The sequence below is a fragment of the Coffea arabica genome, chromosome 5c (genome assembly GCF_036785885.1).
Source record: "Coffea arabica cultivar ET-39 chromosome 5c, Coffea Arabica ET-39 HiFi, whole genome shotgun sequence".
Taxonomy (NCBI): domain Eukaryota; kingdom Viridiplantae; phylum Streptophyta; class Magnoliopsida; order Gentianales; family Rubiaceae; genus Coffea; species Coffea arabica.
Window position 1 is genome coordinate 43411494 of NC_092319.1, and position 18183 is coordinate 43429676.

An 18183-nucleotide genomic window follows, 5' to 3' on the forward strand; every position below is an offset into this window, starting at 1 on the left:
AGCGTTCACAATCATCAATGCGTTTTTGCCTCAAAATCTCCCCGTTGTATTTGTCTAGATCGAGCACCTGGCAGTATTACTACTTAGCCAGAACAAGTAATGTGAGGACTTGAACAAGAAGTTGAAGTCTATTCTTCTTTCATGTGCCCTTTTCTTTTTAGGCCACTTTTGTAGCTTAGGTATTGGTCTCTAGCAAAATAGACTAGGTTGGAAGCCAGACAGTACAGGGACCCCAAATTCATATGTTCATAGCCTAAATATACAAAGCACTGAAACATGAACAAAACTACTTGCTTAATTTTCAAACTGATGTTGGACTGATAAGAGATCATTCGAATTTGGTTCATCAACTGGTCAAACCAAATTTAAACAGCATTTTATGTTTGATAACTCACAAATTCGATTGAAAAAAACTCGTTCAAATTCAGTTTGACAAATAAATAAGTCAAACTTGAATGACAACACTGAGGTGCTTGATTTGATTAGATTCGTTTGCACGCCAAAATATACACTAGTTTATGATTTCAAATGTACTTGATTTTCCAATCATCTCCATGACAAAAGAAATTTGATTGGTTTCTTGAGTGAATTGGGTTTGGGTTGGACTTCAAATTACAATCTGTAGTAAGTAAAATTTCTTCATGTCACGCTTATAATTCCAAGTAAATTTCAATTTTTTCAAGAAACCACATACAACCTTTGTACAATAGAATGCCATTTGCAAATGTAGCAATTCACAAACTATAACATGATCCTGGTTTTTTCAGCATGATCCTTGGAGCGGAACCCTAGTTCATGGCTCAAAAGATACAAGCATCAAACATTTTCACAGTTTCATCAGCATAGTTGAAACCCTAACAAGTAAGGTCTCCATCTTCTAGTACCATACTATCATGGACCCTTGCAACAATTTTCTCCCAAAATATCCCTCTTCCTTTTTCCTTCGAGCTCGTACAAGACCAACATTTTCCATGATACATTTCCACGTGTTTGACTCAGAAGTCAAGGACGGTGTTATTACGTTGTCAAAAAAACAAGGGTTGAGTGGTCAAGACCAATACTAACATAATGCAGAATGTCCTTATCGGAAAATAGTGGCAATCATATTTTATGGTTCACGCCCCATAACTTTTAGCGCACTCTTCTTCTTCTTTGGCCTTATGGGCAAAGCTAACCAATCATCTTTCCATGCCATATACCTTCCTTAGTGCCAAACTTTTCTGCCTCTTGAAGGGGAGCCCATGGTTACATATGCTACCTAATCTGCCCACCCAATCATGTATAATCCTCATTATAAAATCAATTACTTGCGCATTATCCTTTTGCAGCTGAAAGATCTTCAAGTTTTGATAACTTTATAGTAGTTAATATTCACATGTTGAGTACATGATTGATTCTTAATCACTACACATGCAATGTATATGCAAGTGACTATCTCATTCATTAGATTAATGACTATAGATCGGCTAGTTTAATCAGTTGATAATTCATTCATGGCACCAACCTAACTCGTTGCCGAAGGATTCTTGAAAATAGCAGCTACTAGCATTAGAGCAGATTTAATGTTGCCAGAACTTTCACCTCTACTAGCTAATTGACATCTAATACAGAAAAAATGCTTTTGCATTATTCTGTTTCATCTTTTCAACACCATCCAGCTACGTACCAAAACTCGAAAGTGTATCAGGATCTCACCCTACTGCTCATTAATGCAGTTGCTACACATTGAATTGCCAGCTTGTGCAACATAATATTGACATACATCCATTGTTATTGCAAATTGGGTCCTCAAAATTAAATATATCCATGTTAGCTAACTTTATTTGGGGATATTTCTTTTTAGTTGTGTCCTGTACATAGTACAATAAAAAAGACAACCATGAATTGGATCTTTCACATCTTGTGGCTAGCTAGCTAGCTAGTTTTTGCTGAAAGTTATAAAGGGCAAATGGCACCAATATGCATATCTATTTTTTGAATTGATTTCCATTAGATTTATAGTTGATTTATGGAATATCAACGATGCAAAATACACATGACTTAGAAAATACAATTAAAGAGAAAACCATTAATTCCATCTTTATTTCACATCATACATATTCCATTTTTTTTTTTTTTTTGCATTTGAAGTAATTAATCAATTATTCAACTATGTGCATTACACGACCCATACAGAGGAAAATCTGCTAATTAAATGGAGATCTTTCTCTCCTTTCTTTTTCCATTCTATCTTCTTTACGTTTCTTTGTTCTTTTCATTTTCCTTATCCTAGAACCTTAGTTACGGTATTGCCTATTATCCCTGGAATTTGTATCAAAAGGAAGTAGGCTAGGGCTGTTTTCTTCTGGTTCATAATCTTTTTGTAAACTTGACGAGGGAATAGCCACTGTTTCGTTGAGTTTGTGTTAGGGGGAAAAAAAGAACGAACGAACAAAGAAAGTGATGTTGGTCTTGTTATTATTGAAAGTTTGTTACTATATAGCAAAACTACCGCAGGAGAGATACCAAATAAACGAGCTAGGAAAGCTGTTAAAGATCACTTTCAAAGCTTCAATGAGTGGGTGTGAACTTGGGACACTTCAATCATGTATTGAATCAATACCGGCTTGTATAGCTTCCCGTTTTCGCATAACCATACACCTTCTAATTATTGAAAAAAAAAAAAGAGAGACTTCTAAATAACTATTCCTTTCGTTTAATTGAAAGTATCATACTTTTTATTTTGGAATGTTTCAAAAGTTTATTATCTTACCAAATCAAAATTACTTTTGCTCTTTTTTTTAATGTTATCCAACCTTTATCTATATTTCATATTAAATTTAAATTTAAAATTTGAATTTTTGGGGGTAACTTTGGAAACAAATCTACAAACATCATTGTCAAACCACTATTTTTAAAAAATTAGAATTAAACAATTTGGGACAGAAAGTGTATAAGAAAATCAACCCAACCATCAAAAAGGAAAAAGGAAATTTTAAGTGGTAGGGATTACTTACACCAAAAATGTACTAGAATAATTTGGTTGTACTGACATAATTTAGTCTTCTTATGGGCCCATGTTACAAAACTATCCTTGGTTTTCTTCGTGGGCAAAAGCTATCTCTAAAGCATGAAACTGATGAAAGGCTTCTGACAGGCAAGGCCAAGCCAAGGTACTATCTCTCATAAATCTACTGTTACATTCATCTTTGCTCTCCACTTCCCTCCTTCCCCACCATTTTTTCTACCGTTCTCATCAAGTACAGAGCTTAGGTTGCATCTACAACAAGATTTTGCGGCTTAGTAAATGTTTTTGTAGTGAACATTTTAGGACAAATCTTAATTCTGAAGCCAAAGTTGGAAGCCTAGCTTTTGTGACTTGGAGCAAATTTTTAGTTCAACATCTTATGTTTTGCTAAAAAAAAAAAAAAAGAAGTCCTTAACCTGGATTTTATATGTACTATATGCATCTATTCTTGGAAAACTGCAATCTTGTTTGTCTCTATGTTCAGCTCTGATTTTGGATAGAGAAGTGTCGGTTGGTTTTGTGGGATCTACAGATTACATCAGAAGGAGTTTTTGGTATCATCATCATCAGCTGTGGCAGTCTCTTCTGATAAGCCCTCTTGTAATTTCTTGATAAAGTAAGAAAGGAAGGAGCAAAATATAAGTTTATAAGAAGTCTTTGTGCTGAAAGGAGAAAGGGTTAGATTAGAGGTGATAAACAATAAAAGGGTTCGAGGAAAAAGAACATTTGGATCTGGATATCCAGTGGAATTATCAGCAAGAAGTGGAAAATAGTACAAAATTTTCATCACAAGAAGAGGAAATTCAAAGGAGCATATTTAATCATCAATACCAGCATCTGCAACTTCTTCAGCAACAGCATGAACAAGCCTTAAAGTTAGCCCACCAGACGAAGACAGCGCCTGAACATGCAAAGGCTGGACCACGAACTGGAATGAAGCGAGCTGGGGGAGGAGGAGATGGGCAAGGGGAGATAATACAAGTCCAAGGAGGCCACATTCTCCGAGCTACTGGCCGGAAAGACCGGCACAGCAAGGTCTATACTTCAAAAGGTCCAAGAGATAGGAGGGTTAGGCTGTCTGCCCACACTGCTATCCAGTTCTATGATGTGCAGGACCGATTAGGCTACGACAGGCCTAGCAAAGCTGTAGATTGGCTCATCAAGAAGGCGAAAAATGCTATCGACAAGCTGGCTGAGCTACCCCATAATCATCCAAATGAAATTAGCTTAATGGCTGCTCCAAGTACTGATTCCAACCCTGGTTCAGCAAGCGGCTGCCAGGGATTTGAACAGCGATCGGAATCATCTTCTCTTTATGCAATTCAAAGGCATCAGCTGCATGATAATCCAAATGGGAATTCAGGAGTTATTCCACCAGAAGTTGATACACAATCCATTGCAGATACCATGAAAACATTCTTTCCAGTGAGTCCGGGGAATTCTTTGATGAATATGCAAAGCTATCAGCATGATAGAATGTCGAGACAGCCCTCAATCCAGACAGAAGATCTTGGCCTTTCCCTCCATTCTTTGCAAGATCAGAATTTGAACCACAGGTCTTACACTGAGCAAATGCTTTTTTCAGGGTCAAATTCAACCATGTTTCCTGGGACAAATTATCAACAAAAGACCGAGTCTTGGAGTGGAGCTGGAGAAGGAGAGAATAGGAACATTGGATTTATATTCAACCCACATTCAATGCCAGTGCCACAACAGCTAATCTTCAGCCAAAACTCAGCATTTTCTCAGAGGGAACCCCTTCAGTCCAATTATTCACACCTCTTTCATGCCTGGAATGAACGACAGATGCCCTCTGTGGATCATCACAATGCTCAGGCAATCAGTCAATCTTCAATGTATAACATCCATTTCGGCTCAGATTTTCAGGTTCCAGCTCGAATTCGCGGGGATGAGGAGCCTGGGGTGGTATCCCTCCAGCCATCCTCAGTCTCTCCAAGTTCACAACATTAATGTCAAGGAGCCATAGCTTTCATATCCATCAGGTATATATTCAACCCAAAACCCTCGATCTCTTAGCTAAAGTCAGCTTTATTTTTTCCCATGATTTTTCCCTTTCTAACATTGGTTTACTCGTACTGCTACATTATGATCATTTTAGGACAAATAATGAACGTGATTCTACTCAAGCACTGGAGCTTTTTTGGTCAGCTCAATCAATTGATTTTCATTGAAGACAACTGAGAAGATTGAGTTCAGTACTTTTCTTTAGATTAATTTTGCTTGTCTTCTAAATTTTGTTGAAGCATTCTTGTCTGGTTCATAATTTATCTCCGCTCAACTTTGGGTACGTACTATTGTTAAAGTTCTTGTGGTCCTCGTCGGTTATATTCTTAAGTGTAGTCATTTTGTCTTCAAACTGATGATGGTCAGACATAAGATCCTTGTTGACCTCGTTCTCTTTCTCTATTAATTAAACATGATTCTGATTGAGTTTATGATCGATTTGGTGGTTAGCATTTCAATTCTCGTTCGAGGGCATTTTGTCTCTCTAGCTATTTTCTTGGCATATTGGATTTAAAGGAGTATTAGATGCACAAACTGTTAAGATTTGGTGGAACTAAATCCGTACGACAAGAAATTAATAATGCATTTCAAACATAAAGTCTTTGTTAATCTTTCAAGTGCAATATATGTGCTTAATTAAATTGATTCATCCTAAGTATCTTTTTTTGCCCCGATGCTTTTAATATAAGGCGACATGATATAGGGAGAGACATTTATGTACATTTGCAGATAGTACAAGTTGAGTGGTAGGGGAACTAACCCTTTGATAGTATTAAGAATTGCATGTGACTACAGAAACTAAAGAATGCAATACGAACTTTTACATGATACTTAGGAGTTAGGAGTATGTCTATAACAAGCATTCTGTGACTAATTTCACTCTATTATTTGGATAGTGGTTACTAAGATCTGTGACTTCTGGGGGAAAAAGTTAAGTGCCTAAGTTTTGCCTCGGATAGTTTTACAATCAAGAACTGTGATTTCTACGGGTGAGAAAGTAAGTGCATAGGTTTTGCCTTGGACAATTTTTAGAATCAACATATACTGTGATACATTTATTTTGGAGTATTGCATGCATGGAATTTGTCAAGAGTACTGCAAAATTAAGAATAATACATTAAGATACAATAGATATTCACATTTATGTGCATCTTCTCGTTTCTCCCTTCAGAAAAGTTCTGATTGAAAAACAAAAATACTATTGAATTTTAACGTAGCATCATCTAATTCAAAAATTTACACATATTATACATGTGACAAAATAGAATATAATGTCCTACATTTTATACAAATTCTTAGAGTGATTTAAAGAAAATTAAAGAGAACTTGTGATCCTTTTTCTTTCCTTTTGGTGCCCAAAAAAAAAAAAATTGGCGAGGTTTTAACATTTTTGCTTGAACCAACAATTAAGATAGGCTGGTTAAATGACTTATGGCAGCTTGGGCTACAGGCTTCCCCAGAAAATGAGGAGTCCAAGATTAGATTGGGCTTTACGATCCACCCTACCCCTAAAATCCTGCCACTTGAAAAACATCAACTCTACATAATCAAGTAAATTGGCAACAAGACCAAATCCACTTCTTGCACAGAGGAATTAACCATTTGGTTTGGATGAACTTTGGCCCAACATATGAAGACCAATTCATGCATGTCCAACCCACTACACACTGACAAAATGCAATTCTTTTCATACCACCCTGTCTCACTATTGACCAGGAGGGAAGGTAATTCGTGTGCTGATATTCTAACCAAGTTAAGTAGAATCCATGGTTAGCGGCTAATTCCTTTGATTATTGTCCGAAAAAAAAAATACAATAACGCTCTTACAGAGTTCTGGTAAGAGAGAATTTTTTTTCTTTTTTGTAAATGTTTCTGGGAAATCTGCAAAAAAGTGTCGGGCTGTCAACCCGACAGCCTGCAGCTTTTTTTTTTTTTTTTTTTCAAAAAAACTTCAAGGCTAACGAGTTTAGTAAGCGCAGTAGCCATGATAAATTCCCAAAAAGTTTGGCTTGCTGCAGTTTTTTTTTTTTTTAACTTCAAGTTAGCCCACCAACCTTTTTTTGAGTGGAATTTTCCTCATCAGTACTAGTAGTAGCAGCAGCTTTGAAATGGTAAGAAAGAAAAAAAAAATGAGTGATGAGAGAAAAAGATAAGGGTGTTGAGAGACATGTGAGGAATAAGAGAAGATACATTATTACTGGTCTACTCCTATACCAATATACTCATTTCCCTTCTTTTGTTCAACATAATTTCCTTATATCTCTCTTTCCACTTTTGTCTTTACCTTTTTTCCCCCACCTCCAACCTCCTCCTGGTCCTCCTCCTCGTCTCCTCACACTCACACATGCACTCACCTTCCTCTCTACTTCTGTCCCACTGTATTTTCACCTGTTGTTATAATTATTGAGAAAAATAATAAGAGAAGTAAAGGACAAAAGTTTATTTATTTGTAAAACTTACTTAACTCATAATATGAAATTGTTCTATTGATAGAGTTCAAAACAACTCCACAAACTATCCAACTAACTATCCCAATAACTCCACTAACTTTACTAGTTATTCCATTAATTTCACTAACTCCACTAATTAGGTAGAACAAAATAAACAAATATGATTAACTAACAACAGTAAATAATTTTTAACAATCTCTCCCTTAAACTGAAAGTTTTTCAAACATTCAGTATAATAGGACTTATCAATTGCACAAACTCCAAGCATTTTCTTTAATTTCTTAAACGTGGATAACTTCAATGGCTTGGTCATTATGTCAGCAATTTGATCTTCACTTTTGCAATAAAGAAAATCAATTATTTCATCCCTTGTGAACTTTCTTAGAAAATGAAACCTCTCATCTATGTGCTTGATTTTTTCATGTAGAACTGGATTTTTAGAGAGTTTGATAGCAGAATTATTGCTACAATAAATTGTAGTAGCTGCTTTTTGCTGAAAATGCAACTTTTCAAGAATATTTCTTTACCAAATTGCTTGACAGGCACAAGTTGTTATAGCTACATACTCTGTTTCAGTTGTTGATAAAGTAACAATTGGTTGTTTTTTTTAACACCATGAAATAACTGCTGAATCCATCATGAATACATAGCCAGATGTACTTTTTTATCATCAGAATCACCTGTCTAGTTACTGTCAGTAAAACTAAACAGATATGATTTTTCACCATTCTTGTAGAACAACCCTTATTCAATGGTTCCCTACAAGCATCAAAAAATTCTCTTGACAGCTAGAAGATGTGTCTTTTTTGAACTTTCCATGTATCTACTAATAAGACTTATAATATGCATAATATCAGGCCTAGTTGCCGTTAAATACATCAGACTTCCCATAATTTGATTGTAAAGGATACTATCAACTCTCTTTCCTTCAGATTTTCTGATGAGTTTTAAACCCATTTCAACTGACGTACTAACAGAATTACAATTTTTCATTTAAAACCTGTTCAGAATTTGTTGCACATATTTTCTTTAAGAGACAAAATTTTTGGCAGCAGATTGCACCACTTTAATGCTCAAAAAATAATGCATCTTTTCAATATTAGACATATCAAATTCAATCATAATAGATTTCTTGAATTTCTCAAAAATGACATTATCATTTTTAGTAAAAATAAAATCGTCAACATATAAGCAAATAATGAGCAATTTACCTCCATCTCCAATTTTTATAAAAAAATGTATATTCATATGGACATTTTTTAAATCTCTCATTAGAAAAATAAACATTTATACGACTATACCAACATGTGAGGTTTGTTTTAACCTGTATAATACTTTCTTGAGTTTGTACACCTTATATTCACTTCCAACATTCACATAACCAAAAGATTGATCAATAAATACTTGTTTCTGTAGATCATCATATAAAAATGCTGATTTCATACTCAACTGGAAGATAAGCCATAAATTTTGTACTGCCAATGCAATTACTATCCTAATCGTGTCATGCCTTGCGAATGGAGCAAAGATTTCTCCATAATCCACCCCAAACTCTTGCTTATAGCCTTTAGAGACCAAATGTGCCTTGTACTTGTCAACTTCTACATTCTCCTTTAATTTCGTATTTTACATCGACTTGACACCTATAGATTTTTGTCCTTCTGGAAGATTGGTTAACTCCCATGTATTATTTCGTTCAATAGCTGCAATTTCTTCATCTATTACTTTCTGCCACTTTAAATCTTTGATAGTCTCTTCAAAAACTGTAAAATTACAATCGAAAAATAGAGCAAAATATGTAAGTGAGTTCTCAGATTGATCAATTCCAGTTACCTCATAATCAATTATCTATGCAGGTCTTTTTCTAATACGTTGAGGCTGTTCTTCATCTTCTGCTATTGTTTGAAAATTTGGTATATCATCTGGACCATTTGGTGGAATTTGTTCTGTCAACTACTGCCTGTTTTCTTCAATTTCATCTAAATCAGCAGGTATTCGTTATTTAATAACATTGCTGCTCCATGGTCAACAATTTTTCTTATAAAAAATTGCATCCCGACTAATGACAATTTTCTTAGAAATAGAATTATAATCCTTATAGGCTTTTGACTAATCACTAACACCAAGAAAAATACATTTCTCTCCCTTATTATCTAACTTTGTCCTCTTTTGCTCTGAAATATGAGCAAAGGTAATGCATCCAAAAATTTTGAAGTGATCAACTGTTAGTTTTCGTCCGCTCCATACTTTCTCATCTCATACGTTATATTTGAAACAGCAAGTGTGGGACTTCTGTTCAATATATGAATGCTACAGTTAACAGCTTGAGATAAAAAACTTTTTGGAATACTACTTTTTGTCAAAAGACTCCTCGCTATGTTCAATATTGTACGATTCTTCCTCTCCGAAACACCATTATGTTATGGCGTATAAGCTGCTGTAAGTTGCTTCTGAATTTCATGTTCCTCACAAAAAATTATAAATTCTTGTGAGTTATATTCTCCATCACGATCGCTGTGTAAAAATTTTATGGACGTGCTTCCTTTTTGACAAAGGTCATGAAATTTTTGAAAGTTGAAAATGTTTCAGATTTTTTGGAAATTGATCAGTTTCATCATTTACATTTCACAAAAATATTCTTTTCATCCCTCATTTTTAAAACGAAGTAATTTCGTTCATGACATTTAAAAACTGAAGTTCTTACATCCCTGAACCCAAATTTCAATCTGAATCAAACCACCAATCAACTTAATTAGAAATTTTAGGGGTGTAATTGGTAGATTATTTGGTTAATTGAACATGATATTCATGTAAAATTAAATGAACCCAAAAATTAAAAATAAAAAATTATAACATATAAAAAAGAAAGATTAATCTTCCCTACATTATCATTATATACACTGACGATTTTATGTACCGCCATATCATTGTATATACTGACGGTTTTATGTACCGCCATATCATTTCAATTTAAATTTAAATACTAAATTTTATATTTATGATACACGTCTAGATTCGCAAGCGGATATACTAACGGTGTATGAAAAAATTTACCTAAAAAAAACTCCACTATTCCAAGACAAAGAATGGCCTTTTATGTTATAATTTATATTTTTTTGGATTAATAATTGTCATGTGAATATGATGAAATTGACCAAATGATCTATCAATTCTATTTTTGAAATTTATTACTGGGTTATTGAACGGTTTGATTCAGATTGAAAATTAGGTTTAGGGATATAATAGCTTTAATTTTTAAATGTCAGGGACGAATTTGCTTTATTTTAAAAGTGAGGGACGAAAAGAATATTTTTGCGAAACGTGAAGGATGAAACATGTCATTTTTCCCAGATTTTTTCTATAAAAAATAGATTCAAAATTTTCAAATATAATCATCAATAAACATCATAAAATAACATTTTTTACCATTAGATGATAGATTTATGAGTTCGCATAAATCAGAGTGAACCAGTTTCAAAACATTCTTTGCTCTCTACGATTTTCTTTTTGAAAAGCTATCCCGATATTGTTTGACAACGATACACTCTTCACAAACTTATGAAGGAATTGTGATTTAAGATAGACTAGCCACCATATTTTTCTGCTGCAAAGTTTTTAATCCACCAAAATTTAGGTATCCATAACGAATATATCATGACCATACCACATCTTTCGATTTTGTTGAGAAACATAAATGAGTTGAGTTCTATAAATAGAGTGGGAACATACGATTTGTCATCATCTTAATTTGAGCAATTAAACCTAACTTTGCATCTCAAACTCGACATACACCATATTTAATAAAAATTTCATACTTTTTTTCTAGCAACTAACTCACACTAAACAAATTTGTCTTTAAATCTGGAACAAAAGGACGCCAGTGATAGTATGAATAGAGGTATTTTCTTTAGTTTAGATAGTTACCTTTCCTTTTCCCATAACGGAAATTATAAAGTTACCATCAAATTTAACAGTATTATGAAATGACTCGTCCAACTCAGAAAATGTCTTTTTATCCCCACACATGTGATTGCTACAACTGGTGTCCCCACACATATTTTGTTGAGTTTCTTCACTTATGTGACACACTATCAAAAGAGATACTTCTTCTTCTTTTTCTGCAAAATTAGCCCTTTTTCATTTTGCCTATTCAAATTAGTTCGACGTTTAGACCGATAATGACCATACCTATGACATTTGTAGCATTCAATATTGGACTTGTTTGTTGACTTTGGTCTTTGAGTCGTTGATAGATGACCTCCTTGTCTTCTTCTTCTTCTTCCTTAAACTTGATTTTCTTGGTTTTGGTATTATTGTTGTGGGTTGCTACGATCATTGTTTTCTCAACCTCTACCTCTGCCTCCTTTCCATGTTGAGTGATTTTCTGTTGAAACCTTCAATGCTTGCTCCTCTTTCTCTTGCAGGTTAATTATTTGCTTATGAACCAATAAAGAACTCTCCAACTCATAAATTGAAAATGTATCGATATCTTTCAATTCCTCTAGACAACATACAACAAAATTAAATTTTATTGTCATCGATCGAAAAATCTTCTCGACAATGGTAACATCCTCCAAATTCTTTCCATGGATTCTCATCTTGTTAACGATTGCCATCGTTCTTATGAAATAATTTGTAACCGACTTGCTTGACTTCATGCGTAAAGTCTCAAATTTAATCCGAAGAGGTTGAAGCTGCACTTGCTTTGCCTTCGTATTTTCTTGATACTTCTTCTTCATAGAGTCCCAAATCTATTTGGAGGTATCTTTGCTAAAAATTGTCTCCAAAATGGCTCGATCAATAGCTTGAAAAAGGTAATTTTTGACTTTAAGATCTTTCAATTTCAATGCTTCCAACTCCGTTTTCTGCAACTCTGACAATATTACTCCAACTGTTGGTTCTTCTACTCTAGATTCAACAATCTGCCAATACTTCTTGGATCTCAAGAAGTTCTCTATTAGTATACTCCAATGATCATAGTGACCATCAAAATGAGGAATTGTTGGCTGCATAAAATTGTCGGTGGCTATCATAATTTACCAGCACAATTCTCACAACTCACTTTTGTTTTCACTCATGAACCTAGCTTTGATGCCACTATCACAATTATTGAAAAAAATAATAAGAGAAGTAAAGGACAAGAGTTTATTTCTTTGTAAAACTTACTTAACTCATAACATGAAATTATTTTATTTATAGAGTTCAAAACAACTCCACTAACTATCCCAATAACTCCACTAACTCTACTAGTTACTCCATTAATTCCACTAACTACTCCACTAATTCTACTAATTAGATAAAACAAAACAAACAAATATGATTAACTAACAACACTAAATAATTTCTAATAGTCCTTACAACTTTTTGATTTAAATTTTTTTATATAAAAGTTAAAAAGGTTTTTAAACTTTTTTAAGAATTTATAAGTAGTATTAGTAGGACAAGTATTACCCAAAAAAAGGGAAAAAAAAAAGAGGAAGAAGTTACCGATTGCCATAGTACTACTCCGTCCTACTACTGACATGTTACCACTTGCATCTGTATCTGCATTTGAGTTTCCCACAAAAAAAGGGATGACTATTTGTATTTAGTTTGTTCAACAAACGGGACTATTTGTATTTAGTTGTTTGCAATATATTGGGGCCATGCAGCCCTCCCCCCCTTTTTTTTTATACTTTTGATGGCCGCCAGATTTTTTGGAAATTTATCATGGCTGTCGGGTTTAGTAAGCCCAGTAGTTTTGATGTTTAAAAAAAAGAAGCTGCGGGCTATCAATAGGCAGTTTTTTTTACAGATTTCCCTGTGGCTGTGGCTGCTGGCTGGCAGCCAAACATTTAAAAAAAAATTCTCTCTCTTGTCGGGCTGTGTCAGCTCGGCAGGCATAGTTTTGTATCAGAACTCCGTCAAAACATTATTGTTGCAATTTTTTTTCGAACAATAATAAGAGGAATTAGCCATAGTTAGGGGTCATTTTATTTTCCCTTCCTCCATATCCAATTAAGTCTTTGTTATCAGTGGATTAAATTGGTGTTTCCGATTGTCGTGCAATTATTATGTAAATGGCCATTAGGCCTCCAATTGACTGGGAAATAATTTTTGTTAAACGAACATTTCCAGGAATAATGAAGTATTATGAAGATTTTGTAATTTTTTTTCAGTAAGGGATGATATTACCTTATACAATTGTTCGCATGGGAACATTCAAAAAGAGATGAAATGGGATGTTTTGGTTTTTGTGGGCCGAAAGCCTCAAACTGAGCCCAAAGCTTCATTTTAGTGTTAAGGTTAAGATTGAGAATTGAAACTTGGCTAGAATATAGAACATTTATGAAGGCCTAAAAAACACTAATATTAGATTGGATTGCTACTTTTTACAAGAAACTATTGGATTGCAACTTTTTAATTTGTAAAAAAATATACTATACCAATTTGACATATGTGATGTAAAAAATTTATTGAGAAATATATTCACGAAAAATGTTAGAAATTTTTACAGAACGTTAGAAATTTTATAGGATATGTGAGTAGAAACTATTGGATTGCTACTTTTTAATGCTTAAAAAAAAACAGTAATGGCTTGACATATGTAATGCAAAAAAGTTAATTGAGAAATGTATTTCATGAAAAATTTTAGAATTTTACCTTAGAAAATAGAAATCCAACACATGGAGGTAGTCTTAGGATCACAAAAATTAATTTTATGCTAGATAACATTTGGAAATTAAGTCTTTGGTAGCCTGATCAGGTTAATCAATCCTTTTAAAAAAAATTATTCCTTTGTTTAAAAAAAATGACTGAGCACTTCTGGAGTTGTACCTTTCGCGTTTCCAGCATTGGGAGTATTAAGTTTTCAATCAAATTGAATAAAATGTCCACTCCAACTCAAAGAGCAAACCTTGCATTTTTTTACTGAAAATTTTAAGTTCGAGTTAATAACCAGCTATAAATTAATCAGCAATAAAAGATATTTGACGCATTTATACACACAGTAAATAGAGAAATTATTGAGACTAATATCAGACAAATCTCCATAGATTCTATGCTGAGAAAGGAAAAGCAGTAGTAAAATTTTGGCCATTCTGGTATGGAATTAAAGTATTGGACTCAATTAGTATTACTAAAAATTTCCAAATCCCAGAGCCTTCCCTCCTTTCCGTGCCCGCGCCGGCGCCTCCATTTCCCGCAAATCCAAATTAACGTTTTCAGTTTCAGTTTTTTGATTTCCTTTCCCTCTACCTACCATATCTGCACACAGTCACACACTACAAAGATTCCAAAAATTCCCTCAAATTCAAATCCACAATCCTCCCTCTTCCTCCTCCTTTCAAAAGAAAATTTGAAGGAAAAGAAGTGTTAAAAGATGGTTTTTTTAAAAAAAAAAAAAAAAACCAAGTTTCAAACTTAACCCTCCAAAAATTCAAACAAATTCATTCATCAATCACCCCGTTTCATCTCCACCTTCAACTACAAATACCTCAAATGGAACTCGGGAATTCTCACCACTTGCTTAACAGCCTGCCCCATCTCCACCCCACCACCACCACCACCACCACCAAAACGCCGTATCAGATTTCAGAACATCAAACATGGAACGTGGTGACAAAGAAAACATCACCGTCCCATTTGGGTTCACAAAGAAAGAAGCCAATGTCTCAATTCTTGAAAATGCCAAAAAATTTCCTGCCCCAGTTGTTAAAAGAAGGTTCAGAAGCCCACTTCGAGACATTACTCATCTGTTCATTAATTCACAGCCACCGGCACTACTTTCCTCAGCCGCATTTATCTCTGATTTTCAAGCCCATTCTTTTATTTTACCTCTTCCTGCTATGAATTCTCGAAAAAGGAAAGCTGATGGGGATGTTGAGATTGATTCAATGAAGAAGGCTGCATCCAAGATTTTGAGAAAAGAGTATAGATAGTTTTATTTAGATATATATGTAGATTTTATACATCCAATTGACATTGGTTTGATAGGTGAAGTGTTGGATTTTATCATTATATCCCAAGTTTAATTGATGTAACATTTTTACTTGATAGAAAAATTAAAATAATGAGATGAGCGGCTATTTGAATTTTTTTTTTTTACTTTCATTTTAATCTTTGGTCAATCATTAATTTTCATGCTTTCTTATTCTTCTTTTTGTCAATTTGGGCGTTCTTCTTCTTTTATTTTTTTTCCTTTAAATTTGTTTGTTTCAGAATTTGAGCTGCCCTTGCTGAATTTAAATGTGATTAATTTCATGCCAAAAGAATTTTGATCAACTTTTGGCATCAAAAATTTTTGTAAAGAATTTGACTAACGGGCACTCGCTAAGATACCTTCACATGCTAATTTTTCAGCGAAAATAAAACTAATTCGAGAAAATATAGCAATAAATGTGACTATACTTGCATGATAAATTAAATAAGTATAATTTAAATATTTTAATGAATATTCTGAAATACTCATTAAAAAAATCCTTTTGTGAATTTACACGGAGGAGCGCACCTCCCGGTATGGAAAGTTTTAAGAAGACACAGTACTTCGGCCAAATGCATTCACTATATTAACACAAACAATTTGTAACATCTGTATCGCAGTTGAGATTCCTTCGTGCAACAACAGCTTATAGTATGTTTATCTTCACAAAGATTACACTTTTAATGAGTGTTGTAAGAGCATTCGCATTATACCAAACTCACCATATAAACAATATATATATATATATATATATATATATATATATATATATATATATGTGGAAAAATGACCTGTTTCATCCCTTACTTTTAAAATGAAGCAAATTCATCCCTGACATTTAAAAATTAAAACTATTACATCCCTGAACCTAATTTTCAATCTGAATCAAACCAACCAATAACCTAGTAATAAATTTCGAAAATAGAATTGATAGATCATTCGGTCAATTCCATCATATTCACATGACATTTATTAAACCAAAAAAATAAAAATTATAACATAAAAGGTCATTCTTTATCTTGGAATAGTAGAATTTTTTTTTTTGGTAAATCTTTTCATACACCGTTAGTATGCTTGCTTGCAAATCTAGATATGTATCATACATATAAAATTTGGTGTTTAAATTTAAATTAAAATGATATGATGGTACATAAAACCGTCAGTGTATACAAATGATAATGTAGAAAAGATTAATCTTTCTTTTTTATGTTATAATTTTTTATTTTTTATTTTTAGGTTAATTAAATTTCACATGAATATCAAGTTGAATTAACCAAGTGATCTACCAATTATACCCCCAAAATTTGTAATTAGGTTGATTGGTGGTTTGATTCAAATTGAAATTTGGGTTCAGGATGTAATAATTTTAGTTTTTAAATGTCAAGGACGAAATTGGTTCATTTTAAAAGTAAGGGACGAGAAGAATATTTTTGTGAAATGTGAAGGATGAGACAGGTCATCTTCCCTATATGTTTATATATATATAAACACATATAAACATATTATCTCCACTTGTGTTAACAAAGAGAATGTTACAATGCTCAAGTATTTTAAATAGGGGATAACCATTACTAGGTTTACTAAAATTTATCTACTTTTCAATAGGGGGATAACCATTACCAGATTTAGTAGGTTGTCCTAAAATTCATCTTTTTAATAAGGGGATAACCACTACTAAATTTAGTAGGTTGTATTAAAATTTATCTACTTTTTAAGATCTAAGACTAGATTCATAAATAAGTATTGTGAGATATGCTTTGAGTGCAGTAGGTTAAAAGTTGAGATAAGGCATACCACTAAGACACTATGAGGACTCTTAGGTCTCAAGTACTCAAAAAAAAAAAAAAAAGGATCAAATATTTGAATCAAGAAACTTGATAAGAATTTGGATTGAGATCATGTTGAACAGAATGGAGGACTAACATGATATGGCTATTCAAATGCAAGGTGTGTGTGTGTGTATATACATATATACATATATATATATATATATATATATATATATATCTATATCTATATGTTCTTGAATAATATACATCTTCGTTCAGACAAACACAATCCCACAACTATAAATTCCAATTGATCAGGAATACATGACCAATTAAAGCTACAAAAAGTCTGGAAGTGGAAGCTAGTTGGACTTAAATTAACATTTAGCTTTTAGCATATCTTTGAACGTACGTAGGATATACTAATTACTACTGTGCTGTCCTATTCTTTCTGTCCTCATGTATCAAGTGCTTATTAGGCCAACCAAAAGTTCTTCCAGAGTCAAAATTGATAGGTCAGTTTCAAGTTGATCATGCACCACGTTATGTTTATTTCTTCAGAATTTGGATGTTTCGCGGATAAAAGGTTTCTTGGACCAATGAACCTGTGTTCGTACGCACTGTTATTTTAATTCAAGAAAGCCATGAATTTGTGATCGGCTATGTTACGTGATCACAAGAGTCAGATTTCTAGATGAAAAAAGTGCAAGATCTTGGTGACACTGAAATTTAAAAAGGTCATTACTAGCACAGCACTGGGAACTGTGAAGAATTGATGCAGACACCGTTGAAAACATGGTTCGCCATCGCGGGTCGCAGTCGCGCCGCTGTTTTGGTTATTCTACATTCATCGCGACATATCGGTTGAATATCGGGTGATACACACATTCTAACGCATGAAAGTTTCCAAAAATTTTGAAAAAATTACTAAAATTGAAAAATACCAAAAAAGTCACAGTTTAAAAAAAATAT

At 33.4% G+C, this 18183-nt stretch overlaps 1 protein-coding gene across 2 annotated transcripts; it reads left to right on the plus strand.

Annotated features, from left to right (window-relative positions):
* The first annotated feature begins 3036 nt into the window (after nt 1–3036).
* On the plus strand, nt 3037–5468 carry LOC113689818 (transcription factor TCP4). Of its 2 annotated transcripts, XM_027207609.2 has the most exons (3): nt 3037–3152; nt 3492–5010; nt 5127–5468. In XM_027207609.2, the coding sequence occupies exon 2, from the start codon at nt 3941–3943 to the stop codon at nt 4976–4978; it is 1038 nt and encodes a 345-aa protein (XP_027063410.1). In that variant the 5' UTR covers nt 3037–3152; nt 3492–3940; the 3' UTR covers nt 4979–5010; nt 5127–5468. The 2 variants fall into 2 exon arrangements, with proteins under 2 accessions (XP_027063410.1, XP_027063409.1); XM_027207608.2 differs by having other exon boundaries at nt 3094–5010.
* Nucleotides 5469–18183: the final 12715 nt, after the last annotated feature.